Source organism: Odocoileus virginianus, chromosome 1, assembly GCF_023699985.2.
Source record: "Odocoileus virginianus isolate 20LAN1187 ecotype Illinois chromosome 1, Ovbor_1.2, whole genome shotgun sequence".
Lineage (NCBI taxonomy): Eukaryota > Metazoa > Chordata > Mammalia > Artiodactyla > Cervidae > Odocoileus > Odocoileus virginianus.
This window is the reverse complement of record NC_069674.1, coordinates 100168450-100194770: the sequence shown is the minus strand read 5'-3', so window position 1 is coordinate 100194770 and position 26321 is coordinate 100168450. Positions and strand designations below refer to the sequence as shown.

The window sequence follows — 26321 nt, the reverse complement described above, 5'->3', positions numbered from 1 at the left end:
TTGTCTTCTCTTTTTAAACAGAAAAAGACAAATGAATGGGAGAAGACAGTCATTGAGTATAAAACAAACAAGCCATCTCGCCTGCCTATCCTTGATATTGCACCTTTGGACATCGGTGGCGCTGACCAAGAAATCAGATTGAACATTGGCCCAGTCTGTTTCAAATAAACGAACTCAACCTAAATTAAAGAAAAAGGAAATCTGAAAAATTTCTCTTGGCCATTTCTTTTTCTTCTTTCCTAACTGAAAGCTGAATCCTTCCATTTCTTCTGCACATCTACTTGCTTAAATTGTGGGCAAAAGAGGAGAAGGATTGATCAGAGCATTGTGCAATACGATTTAATTCATTCCCCCTCCCTTTCCCCCTCTCCAAAAGATTTGGAATTTTTTTTCAACACTCTTACACCTGTTGTGGAAAATGTCAACCTTTGTAAGAAAACCAAAATAAAAATTGAAAAATAAAAACCATGAACATTTGCACCACTTGTGGCTTTTGAATATCTTCCACGGAGGGAAGTTTAAAACCCAAACTTCCAAAGGTTTAAACTACCTCAAAACACTTTCCTGTGAGTGTGATCCACACCGTGAGGTGCTGACCAGAGATGAGCTGAGGTATTTGTGTTTTTTTTGTTCAAAATACAAAGGTGCTAATTACCAGTATTTCAGATACTTGAAGAATGTTGATGGTGCTAGGAGAATTTGAGGAGAAAAACTCCTCTGCTGTTGAGCTGTATTGTGTATTTTTTTCATCTGACTTAACATCAGTACTTTACATCTTATTCCCACAAAGTAAGTGGACCGTTTGCCCAACATTGTCCTCCTCTTTAAATCCAGCATTTGTTCTTTGCTAGTCTCATTTTCATCCTCTCCCACGGTTCCAAAGAAGTCTTGTTTCTTGGACAAGCAGAAAAATTAAATTGTACCTATTTTGTATATGTGAGATGTTTAAATAAATTGTGAAAAAAATGAAATAAAGCATGTTTGGTTTTCCAAAGAAAATACTGAGTAGAATTCCTTGCTTCAGTGCTCTTTGCAATATAAATATAGATTATAGCAGCTCTACCAGCCATAATACCAAGTGTTTCTCATTAGATAGAAACTCTGCAAAAAGGGCAGTTTGGTATGGTAGAAAGAGCAGGGAACAAGCACCCTGGAGATCTGAGCTCCAGTTCTGGCTCAGCTCCTTCCAGCTAACTGACCTTGGGCATTTCACCTTCCTGAGTTTCACTATTTATCTATAACATGGGGAAGATTCCTTCTCTGAACTAACATTTGCCCTACTCAAAATACATAATACCTAAGCAACATGGCAGAGGTTGACCCACATTTATTCTAAGTAGAGGTCCATAGAATCTTTTGGTTTATTACCCATTAAGCACTTTGAAACAGTGGCTGCAAGTTGGTCTATGCACAATTAATACTATTAACTAAAACAGTTTCAAATATTCAGTGAAAAATGCCATACACTTAAATCTGCTGCAACTGAGTACAATGCCTGTTGAGAGGTAATGTGGGTGCTGTCGATCAGCGCAGACAGTTGTGGATAATAGTACCATGAACACCCACCTGCCAAATCAAGTTCATTCTTCTCCCCTGCACCTTTCAATGACATCTTTAATACACTTAAACATAGTAGTGTGTCAAGGAAAATGTTAAGATTCATTTAGAACTTATTTCCTGTTGCAGGACATAATTGTGATTGTAATATTTGCCTCCTGCTATAAAGTCATCTCGAGATTCAATTAGTTTTAAAAGCAAAAGACTGAACATGATAAAAATCTAAAATTAACTCTGAAAAGTTAGCAAGGTCTACTAACCAAATGATAATTTCAAATTTTGGTCCTCTACCACCAAAATCAGAACACTAGGATGCTTATTAAAATGCAGATTCCCAATCCTCAGCCACCAAATTAAGACCTAGTAAGGAATGAGTGTTCTTTTAAGCACCTTGAAAAATTCTGACAGTGCGCCAATTGGGATACCATTGGATAAGGTGATTTCAAACCATCCTTTGTAGCTTTAACACTTTATGTCTGGCAAGAAAGAATCAATACCCTTGACCAAGTAACATACAGAAAACTGAACCTTTGGGATCACAGTACTAGTACTCCCCACAGATTGCTAATTGAAATAACAAAGGTAAATTTACATAATAACCAGTTAGACATCTTGGATTAAAAATAGGCTATGCTCAGGCTTGCAGTATAAGAAACAACCATAAAGATAGCATAAAGAAGGGAGAAAGAGAAGCAGGAATAAAACCGACATTTATTGACCACCAACTGTGAGCCTTAACTATGCTATATGATAATGACTTGTCAAACTATATCCAAATAGGGATATTTCCTAAGCCAGCAGACACTTAGTAGTCACTTACTCATCTATCAGTACAGTGAAATAGTTAAATAACTGTATATCTGATAGATAACAATAAGGAAACAAATGATGGCATATCTAATAAATACCAATGAGGAAAAAATGATATATCTAACAGGTAATAAAAAGAAAACAGTGAAATAAAAATTTATATCCCAGTAACATTTATGAGGATAATTAAAAGAAAAAAGATAATAGAATGTCACAGTCTTTAAAATATATATTCAAGTACACTGTCATTAAAAATATTTTAAATGCATATAAAAATACTAAGAGTAGGTATATTGATGTAGTAACAATAGAAATGATTTTTATGTATAAATTATCCAAATTTGCTGCAATGTAGTTATATTACTTTTGTCATTTACAACAAATTTAAAATATCGTGAAAAGAAATGAGCAGTCACAAGTGAAAACAATCCTGGTTGAGGAGGGACCAACCCCAGAGGAAGGGTGGTCATCCTCCCACTCACCCACCCACCTTCTGAAAGAGAAGGAAAATCCTCACCTAAAGTGTCATTATTCATCACATCCCAGCTACTCTGGGGGACAGTGGGGAGAGGAGTACAAAGCCATACCGCGGCAGCATCCTCAGGGATCTCACAGTTCAGTTGCAGGGAGAGAATAAAATAATGTGTGAACACAATTTTAAATGAAGTGTCCTCCAACAGTAGCAGAGGACTCCATTAATTAATGAGATGGAGTGTCAAGAAACTGACCCTAGCCTCATACGATAACAGTGATATTGGGACTGGCCGGCTAGCTCTTGCCAGAGATCTCATTTCGCCTTCTAGCCCTCTGTCTGGCTAAACGTTTCTTCTCTGGAGGCCACATAGTAGACCAGTCTGGTACTTACCAAGCCAGGAGGTCCACTCTTTCTGTTCCGTGCCGGGCAACGTCCTGAAGGCTTGACCCTTGAACAGTGGATCCCCTCTTTAAAGGCTAATCACCGGCCTGCAGGGACACTCCTCACAACATCTCTTGACCTTTGGTCATAAGAAGGTCAGCTGCCTCGAATTTGTGCTGGTATGAGAGGAAGGAAGATGGCCCAGCAGAGAGTGAAGGAGCTAGGTAGCTAAGATGAAGGGAAGAGATACTGTAATCAAGTCTGGTAAAAAGGGTCATTTAAAATTCTAAAATCCATACAGCTAATGCACTGGCAAAAAGCAGAGACACCTGACCAATGCTGAACACATCTGTATCTTGAATGCCCAAAGACTTTTTTCAGCTATTCCACTTAATATCACTGAAAAGGAAGTTCAGAAATTGAATTATATACAAGGAAAGTTGGAAATGTCATTTGGGGTCAGAACTATGATCCATCTAGATGAGTGCTTTGCCTTTGACAGTGGCACCTGGGGAAATTTGGGAGAAAGAGTGGTTGGCACTTCCCATGAAGCCAGCCTCAAAACTCCCACTTAATAACCCACTGTAAATCTTCTTTGTACATAGATGTATCTGAACGTTTGCAGAGCCCTCTATCTATTTTGAAATAGTTGGTATTACAGTACCAACCGGAGAGAGCTAATGCTGAACTGTGAGCTCAGCTTCCCGGCCCTCTGATCAAGTATCTAAAATAGGCTTTCTGTCCCTATGTCTGGATCAGCCAGGGAGCCAACAACTCAGTATCCTCAGGCAGCACCAGTAACCACAGCAAGGGGCCACAGGCAGCCCACAATGATTGACTTAGCCCCACAGTTCAGTGAAACGAGCACATAATTTGTGGTCAGCAGCCAAGGTTAAGAGCACCAGCTCCACTACTGACTAGCCAAGGGCCCTTGGGAGAGTCTCTAAAGTTTTCTGAGAATCTGGTTAACAAATCTCTGCTCTCAGAGATTTCCATGAGCATACCTACTCTGCCTGTCTCACAGGACCACTGGGAGAACCAAATGGGGAAGTGTGAAAGTGCTTAATGAAGCGTAGACAAATGTTACTTGTCATCGTTAGGTTCAAAACTTCCAGTCACTTGTAGTCACCTCTTGATTTAAGTTCCTATCTGTGGTCCTCCAATTTAGGGGGAGGAGAGATTAGAATTTAAATTTAATTAGCACCATTCTCTAAATTGGTGGTTGATCAATTTTGAGTTGTGCCTTCCTATCAGTAAAAATGTAAGCTCTTAGAATTAATTTTGTTAGTTTCTTTATATACTAATGCTATATGTGTACTCTGGTACTAATATATTATGTGCAATATAAAATCTAAATAGAAAAAATTTTTAGAGAAAAAATAAAAACAAAGAGAAAATTTCACACTTCTCTGGATCATTTGGCACACACCTTGGTGTGCGCCACCTATCCACCCCACATCTCTAAGACTATTGTTCCAAACAAGGATTTGTGGTAGGCTCCAGGGGAGGGCAGAATATCAATAAATTCCTAAAACAGAGGGCTAAATTTTGTGTGCATATGCATATTTATTGGAAAAGGGTCCACAACTTTCTTCAGCTACTCCAAGGGGTCTAAGACCAAAAATGATGTCATAAACCACCAACCAGAAGAAATACTACTCACTTCATTAAACTTGGACTTTTCTGAACTATGACTCTCATATCTCATCTTGGGTCTCATACTCAACATGCTGCTTCTCCTATCCTAAGACCCAAGAGAACAAACCAATGGCCCAAAGTAAAATGGAGGTTTGTCATTCACTCTTCCACTTTCCTCCTATAGACCCTCTAGCCTATGTCCACCAAGTTTCAGCACATGCTTGATGACCCAGTCTTATACTCTGCAACATCAGAATACACAAGTCCACAAAACCTCTTCAAATGAGAACAAAGTCAGTCATGGGGAACAATTAATGAGCTATTCTCTTTACATAAAATATGCAGATGCTGGTTATATATACATATATTTTAAAAAAGAAGTTTTAACCTAAAAGGGATTAAAACCTGCCCACTGTTAGAAGTTGTAAAGACAATAATAGGAACATGATTTTCAGGGACCCTCAAGTCACCTCTTAGAACCAAATATCTCTTCTTCATCTGGCTGTTCGCAAGCAGAAATATTACTCTGAGTCCAAGGTGTAAGAATAATCTTGGACAGAATTAGCAACCCTAATGGGTTCTAGAAAGAGATCTTTAAAACTGCAATTTACTACATATTTATAGATGTTCTATACTATTGAACATAGACATGCAATGTATTTTTCTAGTAAAGTAAATATTTTTTCTGCTTCAGCAATGATGTTGATGTCCAATGACTTCACCATAAACAGCATGGAAGAGAATGGAAATGAATTTTTCTCATGGAATCTATTAAAGCCAGGCAGGATAAGAACACTCACTCATACCACTGCGCTGAGTGTATTGCCTTTCCCTCCCAATGGGAGGTCACTTCAAGTTCACTGCTCCCCCTGCTGGCAGGACAATAGAAGATCCCAGCCTTTCAACACCGCCACATGCACATCACCAGAGAATGAACACTCAGATTTAGGAGAAAATAGAACAACTTCCTGCACTTATTTCCTGTCTGCCCCAGACACATAGCCTTCTCTCCAAATGGTGGAGAGACAGTGTCCATAGGGGTCTACCTTTATGTCCTTTATGCTTTCTTTTCCTTCTTACCCTCTATCTTAAAGAGATGGGAATACCAGACCACCTGACCTGCCTCCTGAGAAATCTGTATGCAGGTCAAGAAGCAACAGTTAGAACTGGACATGGAGCAATGGACTGCTTCAAAACTGGGAAAGGAGTATGTCAAGGCTGTATATTGTTGCCCTGTTTATTTAACTTATATGCAGAGTACATCATGCGAAATGCCAGGCTGCGTGAAGCACAAGCTGGAATCAAGATTGCTGGGAGAAATATCAATAGCCTCAGATATGCAGATGACGCCACCCTAATGGCAGGAAACCAAGAGGAACTAAAGAGCCTCCTGATGAAGGTGGAAGAGGAGAGTGAAAAAGCTGGCGTAAAATTTAATTTACCCTTCTAATCCATCCTTAATCTCTGTCCCATGGAGCTAATAAGTGGAAATCCCAAGGAAACAAACACAAAGCTCAGAAGGAGAATGGTCTTTTAGGCAAGCAGACCTGCCCCATGCTACAAATTCTGCCCCCAGTACAGCACATAACTCTTCAGGGTTTAAGCAAGAGTGTGCAGAGATGAAATGGAACAGAGAGAAGAGGGCGTGGTGAAACAACAGGGGCTTAGTAAGCAGAGCTGTCTGGGCTTAAGTCCTGTCTCCACCGTTTCACCATCCATAAAATGGTGATGATGATGCTACCGCCCACTGGACTGTTACGGTTAGGAATACTGATGCAGAGCAGCTTGTAAGGTTGGTGTGGAGCGAGTTCCCAGCAACCACTGTTATCACTATCCTACAAGGCTGCATCTTCTCTGAAAGCCCTTAACTACATTGCTAAGAAAAGCAGTCACCTTTCTACAGGTGCTATCTTCTGTGACACCAGTGGTCTAAAACAACAGTATCACCGCACTTTAATTTTTTCTACCACAAATGGATTCCGGCAAACTTCCAAAGCCTCATAATTTTGGTAACTACCACTCCACAATCCAACTTTAAGAAATACTTAGTTTGGAAATCTTTTCAATTTTTTACAACAAAAAACAATAATGATTCCACCTTGACAGTTAAAAAAAAGAAAATTTCTGACAAATAGAACAAATTTGCACTTAACTGGTCTCTGGCCTATGCCATTAGGAGCTTCCAACTTTTGAGAGAAAGTTTCTGAGCATAGAAATGGTCTTTTTGCTTACTTGGAAGCCAGTTTTTCTATACAGATGGGCTATAATTCATACATTTTGAATAATCTAGACTTCTGATACTTAATTTTCACAATTTGATTTTTTAAAATTTTGTCTCTGACAGTGGTAATCCTATCTCAAGAGTTATCAGTACAAGAAGCGATCATAATTATTAAATTCATGTCCTCTGGAAAATGTCTTATCCTATATAAATTTACTCAAGGGTTTTAAACATCATTAAACCACCTATTATTGCCAGTGCTTTGAATGTCTATATGAGTAATATTATAAGTAGATCCACTTCAAAGAAACATAGAAGAAGCTTTGATTAGAGTTATTTCCAACATGGTTTTTCTAATACTGATTATCGGTCTCCTTTCCTTTGTAATACAGAAGTCTGAAATAATTTCAAAAACTTTATCAACGTAACTAAAGTTTCCATCTACCACTTTGCTCATTATGATATGTTCCTAATCAAAAAAAAAATTTTTTTTTAAAGACCTTGGTTAGAAAATTGCCCATTTAACCATTTTTCTAGATTATTCACAACAAATATTTACCTTGGGCATGCTATTAAAATACAGGGAACTTACAGTCAACTTGAAGCACCATATGTTTTCTTAGATTTTTCTTCAACTAAAATAATACAATAAACACTCACCTTGCCATCATAAATTATAAAAAGAGCTGTGCTTTTCTTCTCTCAAGCTTGGGAAGGCTATCTATCAAAACAGAGGACAAAGTCCACTAAATCCTTTGAATCTCTGAAGAGAGAAAGACAAGTCAGTGCCAAAAATGGTGCGCCTTCCCACCCATACGCAAATTAAACTGTGTACTCTGTAAGATTTACAGGGTAACTGCGCTCTTTCTATTATCAGTTTTGCTAGGTATCTGTCAAGTGAGTCTAATTCAGTAAAACAAATTAACATGTTGGGGAAAATCTCCAGTCGTCATTCTCAGCTGGGGAAAAAAACCATGCAGACAGTTTAGTCACCCTATACCGAGTGATATTATGATTTAATTGGCCTGAAATATTGTTTTAAAACTCCCTCAGTGATTGTAATATGCAGTGAGTTCCCAGAAAATTTGTACTAAAGTCACAGTAAAATCACTGGTAAAGCTGGAAGTATGTGAATATGTGCTTTTTTTCTAGAAAGAAAGTGTGTGATGCTCCTCCAAGTTTTTCCAGACCCCACATAATAACTCTCTAATCAGAACTACTGGGGGTGGGACCAAGGTATCTATTTTCAATGAGTAGTGAGGTGATTCTCATGTCCTCTCAAAGTTTGGGAACCACTGGTTTATTGCTGTTATTATATTATTGACGTATTCTTGGATGCTTCTGTTCCCCTCTCCCCAAAATGTTTAGGACTACAGCTTTAAAATCATCGGCTCTTTAAGCTGCTTTAAATGAGAACATGTAATGGCTCATTGAACACATGAGCAATTAATTTGGGAACAGTTGCAGTATTACAAATGTGATTACTTATTGCTAACCCAATTAATCCGGTCAGAAGGAATGTTAATTACAAAGGAGTTTGGAAATTAGCATGAGTGCATGACTAAATGCCTATATTTTGGCCTTATTGTATTGTCTGTCTGGTAATTTATTTTAAAAATACTTCTATAGGAGGGCTTATGTATGTATATGCATATAGGTAATAAGGTAATATTACCCTACATTCCAGGGCTGATTAGGCAATCTTGGAATTACCCTAATTATGAACATTCGCAGTTGTAGAGGTGGCCACTCTGGTATTTCAAACAGCATTATTGAAATCTACACCAGAATATATATAGTAATTAGCATGAAAGATGTTAAAAATAAGTTTTCATAGTTGACAATGATCTTGATATTTTGACTAATAAATATTTAATATTAAAAAATTGGAGCTAAGCCTTGCTCTGCTTATAGCATACCACTTGACAATAAGATGGATAACAAAAGACAGAAAGTCCAATCTATTTTCAATCACCAGACGCTACCTATACTTACCCCAAACTCTTCAATCACTAAATTGGCTTAGATCAGTCCCCCAAATCGAGAAATGGCAGGAGATGACCAAGAAAATGATACATAAAACAAAAATATATTTCATTGATTAAAAACTAGAATAATGTATAAAACAATAACTGTATTTTTCTATGAGCAGTGTAATATCAATCAAAACAAATTCAGATATAGAAGAAAGAAATTGGGAAGTCTTCAAAGCTGCCAAGAAATTCTCTCCTAATTTGGGTACAGCAAAGTTTTACTAGGTCTGTGTGCTTTTTCGGTCCCTCCCCCTTGGGCATAATCGAAAAGATAGAGGCAGAGTGTTAGCCAAGCTGGGCCATTCCACTCCTGTCCTCTGAGAATTTAAAACTTGGACTGGAGAATGACAGAGACTGAGAACCACTGAAGTTGAGGCATGCTAATGACAATACTCCAGAGACAACAACGAACTTCTGTCGATGAGGTGCCAGAACAGCACTAGTTAGGAGTTGTTCTTTGAATTATGAAATAATCCAGTGTCCTTCTACTAACTTTCTTTTTTAAGTTAGAGAAAATTAGTTTCTGTTATATAAAACAAACAAGCAAAAAAAAAATACAGTTTTGGTAAACACACCTAGTAAAAAGAATATGCTAAAAATGGGGAAATACAGGACCATCTCAGAATAAGTAGCTACTTAGAGTTAACAGAAATAAGAACCAAACATTTGAACTGTTTTATAAAGTATCCGGAGAAAGAACATTGTTGGAACACAATTCTCTATGGATTTATAAAATTTCTGTAAAAATGTCTTGCAAGCAAAAGTATGTTAGTCACTCAGTAGTGTCCCACTCTTTGCGACCTGATGGACGATAGCCCGCCCGGCTACTCTGTTCATGGGAAGAATATTGGAGTGGGTTGCCATTAACTACTATCTATGTTTTGGACTATGTTTTCAAGAATATTGTTTAGTAGCCTTGGAAGACAGAGGTAGTGTCTTCCTCCACAGTGGAGGGCAAGCTACTGTCCAGTATAATAAAGATGCTCCCCTACAGGGTAAATGTCAGGCAGATTTGGTTACAGTCTGCTGTAAAAGACTGGGGTTCCCTATACTTGGTGGTCCTCATTTGTGGCACATTCACGGAGTTGCCCTCAACGCCCCTGAGACCTGGGGGCAAGAGGACCAGAAGAAAACATAAAGCTCATGTTGTTTGCCTTGCTATAATAAAGTCCTTTTCCGACTCAGAAGTCACATGTCTTCTGCCAGCATCTTTTAAACTGTGGCAGGCTAATATCAGAGCTTTGAGGGAGAGGAAAATTTCAGACCCTTCACAATTCTTGACAAACATTTCAAAGATGAATTCATATCATAATGAAGCTGCATCAGTTCTGTATTCCTGTATTTCAAGTTGCCTAGCAACTAGTTGGTCACCATTGATCTGACAATCCGTAGTAATGAAAGACCACGCTGTGTGGAAAAGCATGATTGAACTATATGCTTCTAGATGACAGATTGTCTGATTGTCTCTGTATCTCCTTTACCACCTAGCCCAACACCTAATATAGACAGCATGCTCAGTGATTTTATGTTGAACAAATTGTTAAATGAAAGAATTGGTGACTATTAAAATAACTCTGCTGGGATATATAGAGAGTTGTAGCAAATAGGATAGTTTTAAACCTGTGTTACTTTTCCTCAGAAGCATTCTGTTTCTTCAGGGTCACTTAAATGTAAATAATAGAGGTCCATTCAAGGAAGCTTAAGAGACAGGGAGATGTATGGGGAATAAGAGCAGGAAAGGTAAACAGCTTTGCTGAAACTGGAGCTGGAATGTGGCTATTTGAGGTGGCTTTAGAGATCTCAGGGGCAGGAATTTGTGACTCTTTTCTCTACAGCTCCACCACTAATCTGGTTCATTCACATTCGGCATGTTTGTCCTTTCAGATCTGCTATTAATTGGCAATCTTTTTTTTTTTTTAACTTGCTATTCTAGTTCCCTAGGGAGACATTCCAGTGCAGTTCATAAATCCCTTGGCAGCCTATTAACTCATGACCTTTGAGTCGACATCCCATCAGCTCTGATCATTAAAGTCATGTGGTATAACACGTGGCCACCTAGGCATCAGAAGCCATGGATGGGGCAATTTTTAAAGGGGGTGAGAGCATAAAGGCCATGAAAGGCCATTCTGTTTGAATGTATGTTGTCTCTCTATCCTCACACTCTTCCTATCACATCTTTCTCTTGATAAATACATATCTTATTTTATCAGGTTTGAGTATTATTTTTAAATACCAAGTGCTCTTACACATTAGCTTTTATTTTAAAAATGCTTGCACCAAAAACCTTGTGAGAGATGGGACAAAGAACACAAGTTAAAAAATACAAAATGAAAGGTCATTAAATGGCAAAAAACTGTTCAGTTCCTCTAACAATTACAGAAATATGAAGTAAAACTTCACCTGGTCTATGGCCAGGCTTCTTTTGAAAATAATAATGTTTTAAACAAAAGATCAGCCCCATGTATAGTTGGCATGATGTGTGTGTATGTGTGTGTGTGTGTGTGTGTGTGTGTGTGTAGTGACATTATATGACTATGACATATAATCTCATATATAAATGGGTACAAAATTTCTGGAAGGCAGTTGATCAGTATGTATCAAAAGACTTAAAAATGGTTATACTTTTGACAGGTTACTATTCCTCATCTAGGAATGTATCCAAGGAGATGAATCCTTGATTTTCCTAAAGATTTTTGGACAAGAGTGTCTACATGAAGAGTTTCCCAAAAAGCTGTGAAAGCCTGGTTTTCTTTCTACTGCCCAAGTCACAGCAATACACAGCTATCCTCCAATGAAACTGTTTAGAGCAACCTAAGCTTTGAAGGACAACCATGCCAGTCTGAAGGACAAGCATGTGAATCACAGAGGTCTGAGAAAATGCCAGGGTGTTTGCAGAACGAAGCCAACAGAAAGAACCAGAACACCGCAGCTCTCAAAAAAAGCCACAGCAAATATACTCCGTGAACTGGCTCATGTGACTAAGTGCTAATCCAACTCTCTGAACAGGAGGCGTTGTGGCAAGAAGTCCCCGCAAAATATCAAAGATTGTATTTGAACAGGAGGCGTTGTGGCAAGAAGTCCCCCCAAAATATCAAAGATTGTATTTAAAATATATGTCACATTGCCTCCTCTTCCATTAAAGGCAATCTCCCATTGGTTATTGTGAAGTCACATTCCCCTAGCTTATACTTTAAGAGTATGAAAGTGTTTAAAAAAAAAATGCCTGAAGAAAAGATACCACAACAGCATTTAAGTATATGTGCAAAAATAATGGTTGATCATCACATCATATCTTGGGTGCAACAGCTGTCCTAGCCTTACTTAACATTGGAAAGCAATCAAATATCTAAAAAATAGTGGATTGGTTAAAGTAGTTATGTTCTCAATGAGTACTTAATGATATGAGAAAAAATTCATAACTAGATACAACAAGTAGATTAAAGTGAAGTTGTATGTCATGCAGTAGATTTTAAAATCAGCACATGATTTTAAAAAATCTCATATGGCTAAGACTGCCCATGAAAATCTCCAGTTTGGACACCAACTACCATAACTTCAAGACAGTTTTTCTTTTCAGTATTAGAATAGATAACTGTTTCTGTGATTGAGCATCAAAGCTGTTGGCTTAAGTTTTGACCGTGTTGTAGGAAAAATATGTATTTTTACCATTAGAATCATAGTCAGTGTAGCAAGATGCACATACTATAAGAGACAGAAAAATTGAGACACATCGAAGAAACAGCAGATACCTATCACCTGTCTCATTCCATATGCTCACAAATGAAATGAACAGGAAATTTTAAAAATCTATTTAAATTGTTCTCTCTCACACACACACACATGCAGAATAAAATTCACATGAGCTAAAAGTAATGTCTGTCTACATAAATCATTATAAAAGTTCAAGTCTGTTTAAAAGTTTTCATTTTACAAACATATGCATAAAAAATTCAGAAAGGATCTATGTAAAAATCTTAACAGCCATCACCTTTAATGAGAAATGAGTATTGTCAGGTTTCTTTCCTGTACCCTTCTTAATTTTTCAAAAAAAAATGTAAATGAACATTTAACATTTCTATTACCAGAAGAAAACTGGTTATTTTAAGTGATATTTAAAAAATATAGATGATATCTTTAAAACTACACTTTATTACAAATGCTTAACAATATGTAGTTTGGGGTGTGTAATTTCTGTGTCTAGTGAACAAGCATCTGGTTAAACAAACTACTGCTAACCATGACAGAAACACACAGACACATTTATAAAGAAGGAATTTCAGTCAACAGAATTCTATTAGGTTACCTCAGTAAAGCAGTGCTATTAGGGACTATTGAAGAGAACACGAAAACAGCCTCCTTGCATTGAACTGGACATTTAAACATACCTGTCAAAAGAAAAGAAAGGTTTTATCTAGACATGGAGTATATAAATACACATAGTCTACAGTAAATTACCTCAGAGGTGTCCATAAATTCCTACCTTTTATGCATTTCCTTAAAATATCATTAAAATACCTATTACACAATACTTTCCTTCATTCACAAATGATGCACAGATGCATTCATGTAATAAAGGAAACTTTTCACTAAAACACATATATCACTCTAGTAAGGCTATTTCAGTGATTGAAAAAAATATATGTCTCATGAGAAGGGTTCAAAAGACAGGTCGATTAAAATAGTTCTTTGATTGCATAAAATTACTGGTGGTTGATCCATTGTGTCAGATGTGAAGTGAATCAAACAGTAAGTTTTAAATTCTTAACATTAAATTGAATTAATAAATTGAGAAAATACATGGTTCAAGTAGGATTGAAAGGTTTTCTGCTACAACCAGACTGTTTAGATACATTAGCAACACAGATACTAAGACAGAATATCTCATCAGAAAGCAGTATAGGCTGCAGAAAATTAACAGAGTGCTAGACCCAATCTTGGTGTAGAATTACATGGAAGGGATTAGCAAGTGAGGGGAAGGTAATTAAGTAGAAAGAACAGCCGGAAAGAACTGAAAACCTAAAGATCAGATGGTCTGAGTTTGAGCCCCTCACCATCTGTTGGCAATCATCAAAATTTATTTGATCTTATTGTGTATTTACTTTGTAAAAGGGGGGGAAAATAAAACCTCATTCTAATAAATGAATAGGTGGGATACAAGGCGAATGCCTATTATAGCAGAGCTCATTATGACAGCAAGCAAAATCATTCCCATTGCAACATAACAAATACAATTAATGCGATTTAATTGTTCCATCTTTGTCCACGTCCCTAACATCAGCAACATGAAAAGGTTCTTATGTTTTCCAGGCTTTTTGTGATTTAGTCGGAGGGCTTTGTCTGTAATTTTACTGTCATTGTTTATTGTATGTCTGTCCATACAATTTGCTCTTGTAAAATTTCTGAATGACTGCATGTATCCATTAGGAAAGTAGGTCAACCAGCCACTTATGTTTCCCATTCTAATCAGCATCAGCACCTGTCATTTCAGTATCATTTAAGGATGCTACCATCCACCCAGTTATATAAATAAGAAAATTCATTCTTTCTTCTGCTTTAACTCTGGCCTCCATATTCACTCAACTAGTAAATCCTTCTAAATGCTCTTCCTACATGCTTTATCTTTTAAATATTTTGGTGTTTCCTCCTCTTTTATCTGTGGTGCGGCCTTTCATGGTCTTTTACCTTAAAGACTACCTGCCTCTTTTCCTGACTCCCTCAAATCCATTCTCCATCATACGGAGAAAATACAAATCTGACCTTTCAGTTCCCCTTTAAAAGATTTCTGTTTCCACAGTCATTTACAGGATAAAGTCAAAAGGCATCTTCGTGGTATATGAAACCCTTAACCACAGATCCCCTGACAATTTCACCCCTCTAGCTCTTCACTCCCATCTCACAGTTTATACCCTTCAGCAAAACCAGAGAGAGTAATTTATAAAACAACTAGTAATAAATAATTAAGCAATCTTTATTATAATCAACTCATGAGATGCCTCAGGGGTGAGTATTTTCATTCATTCTCTAGGTCTATGCCACGCATTACTATTTTAATATTAGCTGGTAGGGCTTCAGAGTGAGACACCCTTGCAAGTAAGGTGGAACAGACTACACTTCCAGCTGTCCCACAGGAGAGTCTGAGCAAAAGATCTCCAAACAGCTCAGCAAGCTTGGCAGATACATTCTTGTACCTCTCGACACATATTAGTGTTACCTGCCAGTCAGGCCGGGTACAGTTACACAGGAGAGCTATATATTTTCCTTTATTAAAAAATGATTGAGACCGTATTTTCCTTTGTATCATCTTTCATGTACCTAGCAAACACACTTTTAGGATGCCAGATATTTGGAAGCTTTATCAGAAAAGAATGGCTGCATCGAATCAGGAGTTTAATTTAATTTAGTTCTGAAGTCGCCTGATGAAAATTCACTGATGTCTGGTTTCTAGAGTTATATTTGCATTGCAGATGGACTATTTAACAGTCCACATAATCAGTAATATTACTGCTGAAGCCAAGTTTGTATTAATGAGATATTCTAATATCTGGGTAAGAAGTTTCCTTCTGAAAAGTCATATCACATTTGCTTGCTTAAGTTTGTTAATCATAAGAAACTACTTTCTTTTGATGAAATAATAGAATATTTCCACAAAGCAATCAGCTCCTTGTACATGATGCTAATTTCCTTTTAGGGACTAACCTATCTTGATAAGTGGAAATATTTTACTCTATGCGCGCCCCCCCCCCCCCCCACCATCCCACTATAGAAAATGATGTACAGATCCAAATTTGTGTAGGCTGGTTTAAAATGCTGATTCATTGCAGTGCCAAATGCCAATGAGGGAATATTTTAAATATCTTGGGTATTCTATATATCAATAAATGGATGAAATAAATATTGAGCTAGTAAAAGGTAAACACTGAATGTTTAAATATTAAGTTTTCTTTTTAGGAAGAAAGGACAAGGGTTGTATGTATTCTTTTGTTAACAATTTCATTGAGGTATAATGGTGATTTAGTCGCTAAGTCATGTCTGACTCTTTCGACCCCATGGACTGTAGTCCACCATGCCCCATCGTCTATCAGATCTCCCAAGCAAGACTACTGGAGTGGGATGTCATTTCCTTCTCCAGGAGACTTTCCTGAACCAGGGATTGAACCCACATCTCTTGCATCTCCTGCATTGCCAGGTGGATTTTTTACCACTGCTCCACCCGGGAAGATCAAAGATTTTATATATGAAACCCTTATATATATATATATATTTCATATATTTCATATATATATATATGAAATGCACATCTTTGTTTATCAGAAGTAAAATATTTACAAAATGAATGACAAAGAAAATAATCACCTCTAACTAGGAAATATAATTATAGAAATAACCATACAAATAACCACTATTAAACTCTCAAATGACTTTAATATACAGTTATGAATATACATAGGTACATATAAATATATTTTTATTAAACTAGTAATCAAACTACATGTATTATTTCATACACTAATTTTAAAGGAATTTTAATAAGCACTTCATGTATTTGAAATTTTACTGTTTTCAAAAAATGTAAAAATACAGAAATAAATGAAGAAGGAAATTATCACCAATAACTCTGGTAGTATGATAATCACTATTAAAATTCTGAAATAATATCCTTATGGAGAGATAGATATAGATAAAACTGTGTTATTATGTAAACCCTATTTGTAATCTAAATTCTAGATGAGTGTTTTTCCATATTATTAAGTATTTTTTTAAGGAATAATTTTAAACAGCTGTAGAGTTTAATAATATGGAATACTTTTGTCTGTATCATCTTTCATCTACCAAGCAACACAATTTTAACATGTCAGATATTTGAAAGCTTTATCAGAAGAGGATAACATTTATCAGAAAACACTAAGTATAATAACATTTTTAAAATCTTGGCCAATTTTATAGTTAAATTTTTCAGTTTTCAAAACATATGTAATCCTTTGATTAGTAATGAGGTTAATAGTCTTTTCAAATGCTCAGGCCTTTTTTTAAAAGTCTTATTGTACTTGTCAGTTCTGTAAGCTCTAAATATTTTTCCTAGTTTATCATTTGTTTTTCTGGTGATACTTATACACAGACGTTTTCAACATTCTCCTTTATAATTTTTCCTTGCTTTTTGCTTAGCCTAATATTAATTTATATTTTTTAATTTATTTCATTGCATATTTTTAATTTTTCACATCTGGAATATATTTGGTAAATGAGGTGAGGTACCCTTGCACATGAATTTGAAATGGCATCTTTATCACATAATAAATTCTTATGTATGCATTTGAATTTAAAATTTGTGCTAGTGGAGTGATGAAAGCTGCAGTTCAATCTCCAGGCTTTTGTTCCTTTTGTATCTTTTTAGTTAAATGTGGCATTGATTTAGGGTGGCGCTTTTCTTTTTTTAAACACTCTATCAAGTGCCCTTGTGAGACTTACGTTTAGATTTATGTACACTAGCATATAGCTATTTTTCTTCTTCAGATTTATATTTTTCTTTTAAAGCAATACAAGCTTTGCATAGGGGGAGAAAATATAACTCCATACAAGTGTAAAGAAGCAACAGAATTTATTTTATTCCCTCTTAATCTTAGTAGTCAACAGCAACCACTGATAACGCTTAGGCATATTCTGAGATTTTGTATTTTTTTTTCTCTTTGCCCCTTTGTAGGGGCCACAAGAGATGTAAATAAATATTTTTAAATGGTTTCAAATGATGGTTTTTAAATTTTTCCAGTAGAGCTTTAAAGTGTTCCATATTAATAAAAATCTTTATTCTTCTAGCAAAGTTTAAAATATATGTTTTTAAACCTAAACATATAAATTCATACTCCAGAAACAGAAAACAAATATGTTTTCCTAAATTACTCATTAAAATGGAAATTCTCTATTTCACCAGCGGGTGGCAATCTCAACATATACACAATTTAGTATTTTCAACAGAACTGTTTCATGCAAAAGGAAAAACTACCTAAAATGTCTGACAACCCTAACTCCAGCAGCTGTTCGTTGCCCTTTAGTTATTGTGATTAAAAAAACAAAATGAGAAAACTGCAGGAATAATCATAAGTGAGAACATTACACAACATGGAACAAAATTACCTTAGCTTAATGTCAGCTCAGTGAATAAAAGCTATCTGTTAAAATATTATACCTCGTGTACTTCCAAAGAATACAGTGTTCTAAATATTTGATATTTCCAGGCAGGACTAAGAGTTTACAACTAACAAATATCCTACAATTACATGAATTACAACAATTGCTAAAAGACAAGACAAAATGAAAAATACTGGAGAATATAATTGTGATGGGAAAACAGCAAGTTTGAATTGTTAGCAAAACATCCAAAACACAGAGCTGAGCCACCATTATAGTCACAGTCAGTCAGGATAGTAGAAAGCTTGCAGGGCCAAGAAAACCTGTGGGGAAATGCTTACAAATAACAGTCTGAAATGGCACCTATCTCTGATTTTAGAAACAAAAGTGAACATAACATCAAAGTAATTGATTTCTAAGTGCAAAATTCAGTATTGCCCAACATCAGATCATGAGAAAAAACAGTTTTGGGTGCTTTCATGGACAGTTTTCATCCACATATTTTACACTCAGTCTCCAAACTAAATTTAGCATAAATATGGCAATTTTTCATTTTATAGAAAAACCATAGTCTTTCACACTGGTAATTTTAAGTAAATTGAGTTTTAAAAATCACTTGAGAGAGAGGCAGAGTGAGTCCCCCGCATCCAGGGCACTGAGGGTAGGGCTAGCAGCACAGCTGTAGAGTTGGTCTTCAGATCAAGTTCATGCTCAAGATGCGGCTCTGAATCCACTCTGTCCAAACCAGCTCCCTCTGAGCCCTGGCCCCTTGTCTCCTTACAGCTTGCTAGTCCCCATTTCCTGCGTTTCTATTCCACTGCCCTAGAGCCTATTAAGCCTGGGGGAAAGGGTAGAGAGTTTGACTCAGGATTTAGCAACACTGAGGCCCTCTGGCAAACTGGGCGGCACTCTCAAGAAGCTCATAAAAACTTAGGAACCTCTAGGGAGAACACTTTGAGGCGGGGAAGATTGGCAAGGACGGTAAAACTGACTTACAAAAAAAGCCACAGTAGCTGCAAGAGTAAGGGCTTCTGAAATGGTTAACTCCTGATAGTAACCAACCCTAGTCCAGCCTCGGGAACTCAGAGATTGAAACTGGACTATAAACAGAAATCTAAAAAGAGCAAACCTCTCCAATAGCACCTAACATCAAAGAAAGATGCTCACCCGCGGCACCTCCCAGTCCTTTCCACAATTTCTCACGGTGCATGAGGTTTCTAGACTCTTCTATACTTATTTTCTGTTACCCATGTCATTCTCAGGGTGTAGGTTCCCATAATGAAATGGATATTCTAGCAATGAGGAAGAAAGCAGGGCTTCCATAAGCTAGACACTGTGTCTCCATGAACAGAGTACCATATTCCTTTAGGTTTTTAGTACTGACCTAGCTGTTGTTCAGTCACTACGTCGGGTCTGACTCTGCGACCCCATGGAATGCAGCACGCCAGACCTCCCTGTCCCTCACTCTCTCTCAGTGTCGGCCCAAGTTCATGTCCACTGACTCGGTGATGCCATCCATCCCATCCTCATCTAGGACTGACCTAGAGTTGCGAGTAAATATTTATCAGAGATTAGTTTAACCTGAGCAGCACGACTAGGCAATCTGCTATCTTGAACACTGTAAGCCATGCTCAGCAATCTAAGGGGGATTAAAATCGCTCAGTAGATGGTGATGGATGAATTAATGCATGATCAAGTGCCAAAACGAGCACTGCAGATTCCAAGCACTTTAGTAGTTCAGAGTCAAGGAGAAGTTGTGGCAGACAGGACTTAACAGCTAACATTTGTGGAGTGTTCATTTAGTGCCAGACTCTGTTCTGGGTCCTTTAGTAGCATGATTTCATTTAATCCTCACATCAACCCTATGAGTTAAATACTATTATTATCTCCATTTTACAAGCAAGGAAACTAAGGCCTAAATAAGTTAAAGAATTTATCCAAAAGTACACAGTAGTAATTGGGAAGACCTGGTTCTTAAACCTAGATAACCTGACTCCATTCTGCTGTACAAAACTGTGGTATCTCTGGTTTTACAGTCATGCCCCCCAAAATCAGAGGTGTCTCTTTTAGCTTAGTTCATGGTGGCTGCTTTCTGATCTTCAGGGACTTACACTTCCAGGCTCCCTTTTTAATGTGAAACCAGGCAAACTGGCTGTAATGAAACAGTCTGAAGCTTTGTCACATCTGAGTCCACTGCATTCGTGAGGATCTAGCCCATGCTGACGGGTTAGGACTCTGTGTAAATGAGCAGCAAAAGCATCAAAATAACCCATAATAGAAGATTTATGAAGAGCATTGATATTATGATTTGAGGATAGTTACAGAGATAATTCAAACTATTTACATCTTTTTCACTCAAATAACAAGCAAGGCGGAATGCAAATTATGTGCAAGGCCCTGCAATAGACATTATGGGTATTCACTGCAGGGTTTGGAAAACCTCTGTGGATCTTCAGAAACAAGTATACTTAATATTTTTTAATATGACTTAAATTTTTAATTCTAAGCACTCCCATCTTAGTAGGTGAGTTGAGTATGGACAGTACTACATACCACTAAGGGGAAATACACCAACAGGAAACGCCCCCCAAAAAGAAAAATTAGTTGAGAATACTTATATTAAATAATAGCCAATAACTCTAGACCTACTGTGATCATATTCACAGCCTCAAGAGGACAGTGCTACAAATACTAATAAAGTAGAAAGAATTCCTTCTATAGTAATAAAATATTTGGTCTTTTTAATACTGTTACTGGGGGAACAAAACCAAATAATTTTGTCAACAAACATGAATGATCTCTATTAGACTAATGAAAAGTGGGAGAAAAGCTATCAGGAAAAGGTTGGTTTTTATGTCTTTTGTTAAATAACTTAAACATTTATCTAGACAAGTATCATATTTAAGGAGCCAAAGTCAGCCTCAAAGGGAACCAGCTGGCCATGAAATATAATCTCTTTAGCTGGATGGGGGATAAGGATAAACAAAGTTCAGTCCTTCGTGCAGAACATGGAGTGAAGATAGAAAGCACATTGCCCTGGGATTTGTCCGGAGCAGGTGTCAGCAGCCTCTGTGAGATGGCTGCCAAGTCTTTATTTATTCACTTCTCATCAACTGGAAGAGGGAAGGGCTCTAGTATCTTTAGGTCTCTCTCTCTCTCTCTTTCTCTCAAGTCTCTCTCTCTCACACAGACACACACACACACACACACACACACACACACACACACACACACACAAGCCCAGGATGCACCCGGAGATGGCTAGGTTAAATCTATAAGCAGAAACACTGTGAAAAAAACACCTGGTTTACGTTTTCTGCTCCACCAAAAATGTGGGGATAGGACATTTCCCCTTGCTCTCAAAGAATCTCTCTTCCCACAATTCCAGTTACTGCCCCTAGGGCTTCTTTAGTGCCCGCAAGAATTTCCTTCCATAACGCAAATAGCCTTAAGGCAGACCACACCTTACATTCATCATCGCAAAAGCCTTTGTGAAGCTGAAAGACAGATAACATTCAAGCACAGTTATGACATTATGACCCAAGCAGAGAACAGTTCACTTCTATGTGTTTATCTGGTCCCACTGGTGTGGATGCAGGAGGCAGAGTGAAAGGGTGACCCTGTTGCTGGTCAACAGAGGGACTAGCTGCTTATTTTCTCATTGTTCTATTTTTATCTGTGTTAAGATCTCAGAGGAAGGTGTAATAAATCAGTTTTGAGGCTAGAATGCCATACTACAATCATATTTTACATATATTTATACCACTGGGTGAGTCAGTAAACAAGAATAATTGAGTTCTGACCAGAACCTAGAGCACTGCATCTGTGATTTATGGGAACAGCAAACAATATAGTTTGGTTTACCCCTAGGTTACTAGCAAACAGATTTTTTTTTACTACTATTTACCTACACACTAGAGCCAAGTGGAGCAATGCAATTAAAGTGATCCAGGTCATCATAATAAATAAAAAGAGCCTTAAGTGTACTTGGGTAATTTAATGAAACATTTACTTTTTCTAACTTACTCCTATATATTTCTATTTCTTTCTTTCTTCTGTTTAGTTTAATTTTAAATAAATTTTAAATAAATAAATTAGTCTATACATGAGAACAGAAATAACATGTAAGACTCATGACAGCACTAATTAGAGACCTTTAAAAATCTTTATAATTTAATAAATTGTAATCAAATAGAAACTCACAGCCACCTTTACTTACTACAATTGGGAGTTTTTAGACTTTTTATCTATTTTGTCTGTCTTTGATAGTCAACCATACCTATAAGACACGTTGTTGTTGACTATCCAATATCATGTCATGCAGCTTAAATTGCACAGTTTTCCTTGGCAAACTATTTGTCTTCCTTCTGAGTCTCAATCTGTGTATTTTGGGTGGCATGCCCTTCTGATGTTTAGTCAATCAGAGCAAAAGATCCCCCAGGAGACTGGGTCAGAGACCATCTGATCCAAATTGGTCCCATTACAGTGGATCCCAGGATTTACATGGAAATTTCCAGAGGACACTTTCTCCCATTTCCTCTGGACTTGAACACTGGAGAGGTTAGGCTTAGCCAGCCTGAGAATGAAGCCAACACATGGGATAGCTGAATGAAGAGAGATGGCAAAACCAGGTCCTCATGATAGTGTTTTAAGTCCTGTATCAAACCCCTAGATTTTCTGTTACATGAGTCAATATATTCTTTTTCTTAAGCTATTTGGAATTATCTCTCCTTTTCCGTGTTATCAGAGGAGACCTACCTGGCACAGAGACCGAGTTAGTTGCTTTTACCTTATTATATCCTTTTTGTTTCTCTAACTCAGTGTTTAGATATTTATTAATAACAAGAATACCATATTTTTTGACTAAAGCAATACTTTTTCATACTTTGTGTCCCAAGAACTTTGATGGATAAGTTGTGATGCCAACATCTGTACACAAACATCCCAGTGAAGGAGTCTGTCATTGAGTTGTGATCCTGTTTTTAGCAGTGGTGTCACATGCTATACTGTTGCTCACAGACTGAAATTCAGATTTCAAATTTTCACTTAACATGCTTTCAAAATGATTACGTTATAAAACCACTGAAATGAAACAGTATTGTGAGAGAGGTGATACCTGGCAGAAGTCAGGAGATGCAATTAAAGGCACTGGAAATTGCCAGATCTTTTTAATAGATCATCAAATTCTCAAAGTGGGGAAAGATTGCTACAAACAACACATGATTACAAAGAACCACAGTCAGGCCTCCAAATAGCTATCCATTAAAAATCTTTGGCTGACTTTCAAGAGAAGCTATTTAACTTTCAGAAATACCTAAATCATTTAAAGATAAAAAGAAAACAGGAACTTAATCAAGTGGGAAATACAGACAAAATGCCAGTGCTCCTCCACATTATAGTGTTACTGTATCAAGCCGAAACACACTAAAGAAGTCACTGTCCTAAGAAGTGTGTTTTCCGCATGGTGCTACATTTGAATGTCCATTGATGAGAATGACTCAGACAAGTCTTTAGACTCCAAATACAAAGAAGCATTATAATTCTATCTTTATGAAGAAGACACAAAATGCCACTGTTTATGTAAATTCATTAACAAAAAGGTACTAAATTTCATTTATAGATTTTGGTTCTAAGATGCAGACTAACACACAAAACCAGAGAATAAAGAAAAAGGAAGGAAGAGAGAGGAGAAGAAGGAGGAGGAAGAAGGGAGGAAAAGAGGGAGGGAGGGAAGAAGGAATGAAGACAAGAAGGAAGGAAGGAAGGAGAGAGAAAAGAAAGAAATTAATTCTTAACAAGAAAAGGAATTCTTGGTGGGCATGAACTTGTGGAAACAATGGAAACAGTAACAGACTATTTCCTTGGGCTTCAAAATCACTGCAGATGGTGACTGAAGCCATGAAATTAAAAGACGCTTGCTCCTTGGAAGAAAAGCTATGACAAATATAGACAGCATATTAAAAAGCAGAGACATTACTTTACTGACAAAGGTCCATCTAGTCAAAGCTATGGTTTTTCCAGTAATCATGTATGGATGTGAGAGTTGGACCATAAAAAAGCTGAGTGCTGAGAAATTGATGCTTTTGAACTGTAGTGTTGGAGAAGACTCTTGAGTGTCCCATGGACAACAAGGAGATCCAACCAGTCCATCCTAAAGGAAATCAGTCCTGAATTTTCATTGGAAGAACTAATGCTGAAGCTGAAGCTCTCCTTGGCCACCTGATGAGAAGAGCTGACTCATTTGAAAAGACCCTGATGCTGGGAAAGACTGAAGGCAGGAGGAAAAGGAGACGACAGAGGATGAGTTGGTTGGAATCACTGACTCGATGGATATGAGTTTGAGCAAGCTCTGGGAGTCGGTGATGGATAGGGAAGCCCGGTGTGCTGCAGTCCATGGGGTCACAAAGAGTCAGACCTGACTGAGCGACTGAACTGAACTGAACTGATGAACTTGCGGGGTATTGCTAAAAGAAAGACTGGAAGCCATAGCAGTGAGCCAAAATCACAGGAATAAGTATAAGAGGCATCCACTGTGTGGGAAGCCATCACAGTTGGAAGTCATTATAGGCAGGAAATCTTCGGGACCTTTATATCTGGTGCACGCTACAGCTGCTAAGCTAGGAAGTCAAGACAGCCATTCTGAAAGAAAATACTGCCTTTGCTGTAGCCATGTTATATGGTATTAGGAGAACTACATCATCACCACTGGAAGTCATTTTGGACACGCAGGCAACTGTCACTGCTTGGCATACATGCAGAAGAATTCTGTCACCGAAGATAAATATCCAAATAAGATTTACTAATCCCATGGCAACACCATGAAATACTGTCATCAAGCTCAGTCATTCAACTCACAAGAAAGAACTTTGACTTAAGGAGATGAATTAAAGGAAAGATCTTCAAAGAATATTTAATACTATAGGAGAGACAAAACAGGAAATTCAATAAAATACATAAAAAAAAGAAAAAGTGGTCATGAAGCACAAATAATAGTAATAAAATAATCAGTTAAAGGTCTGTCAAATGAAAAATGTACTCATTAACAAATTTCGTTGTTGTTTAGTTACTAAGTAATGTCCGACACTTTTGCGACCCCATGGACTGTAGCCCACCAGGCTCCTCTGTCCATGGGGTTTCCCAGGCAAGAACACTGGAGTGGGTTGCCATTTCCTTCTCCAGGGGATCTTCCTGACCCAGGGACTGAACCTGTCTCTCCTACATTGGTAGGTGGGTACTTTATCAATGAGCCCCTAGAGAAGCCATATACAACTTAAAGAACAGACTGACTAACATACTGGATCTACTACTTCCAAGTAAGTTGGTAAGCTGGAATGTACTTCTGTGGAATTCTTCCAGGATGTAATACAGAGATAATGAGATGTAAACTCTGGAGAAAACTTTAAAAGACACAGAAAATAGATTCAGAAGTTCTAAGGTCTGACAATGAATCTTCCTAAGAGGAGAAGAAAGACAAAAAGGAAGAGCTATGGTTGGAGAAACAGAGACAAAGACTTTCTAAGAACTAAGTGACAGGATTCTTTTGTCCCAAGAGTTCATCAATGCTACCAGAAAAAAAAAAAACAATTCAGAAAAAAACAAAATGAAACAGGCCTAGAAACAAACATTTCAGACAATGAAGGATAAAAAGAAAAATCCTTTCTTTCTCCTCTTCTTCCTCTACTTCATAGGCTTCTCCCACTTTCTGTGGAGATGGTAGCATAGCCGAAAGCACAGGAGGCAGGAGTGAGTCTGGAGCTGAAGAGGTGTTGGGCCACGCAGCAAGCAACCGATCCAAGGAGGTGGCGGCAGAGACAAAGGCCAAGGAGACATGAGCGGGGGAGGATGGAGAAGGGAGTGATGAAGGGCTGATGATGGAGCAAAGGCCAAATGCATGGCTCCTGTGGTCAGGAGATTAGTTATATGCAGAAAGACTGAGAAAAGAAGTAACTATATTACAGACAATAGGGGAATTCCCTGGTGGGCCAGTGGTTAGGACGTGTGCTTTTACTGCTGTGGGCCTGGGTTCGGTCCCTGGGCAAGGAACTAGATCCCACAAGCCATGTGGCAGGGCCTAAATAAACAA

The 26321-nt window shown here is 37.4% G+C and overlaps 1 protein-coding gene and 1 long non-coding RNA gene across 5 annotated transcripts in view; one reads left to right on the top strand and one right to left on the bottom strand.

Annotated features, from left to right (window-relative positions):
• Positions 1-480, top strand: part of COL1A2 (collagen type I alpha 2 chain) — a 36554-nt gene extending 36074 nt beyond the window's left edge. Inside the window, exon 52 of the mRNA XM_020913781.2 lies at positions 22-480. Coding sequence (XP_020769440.1) covers positions 22-168 — 147 coding nt within the window. The 3' untranslated portion in view covers positions 169-480. The remainder of the gene's footprint in view (positions 1-21) is intronic.
• LOC139036325 (uncharacterized) overlaps positions 1-26321 on the bottom strand; it is a 92573-nt gene that overhangs the window by 18965 nt on the left and 47287 nt on the right. For 2 of the 4 annotated variants that reach the window (XR_011489056.1, XR_011489055.1), the window contains exons 3-5: positions 9078-9103; positions 7743-7845; positions 3233-3451 (exon numbers count right to left, since the gene is read on the bottom strand). This is a non-coding gene — a long non-coding RNA (uncharacterized lncRNA). The remainder of the gene's footprint in view (positions 1-3232; positions 3452-7742; positions 7846-9077; positions 9104-26321) is intronic. The other 2 variants (XR_011489057.1, XR_011489058.1) reach the window with 2 other exon arrangements.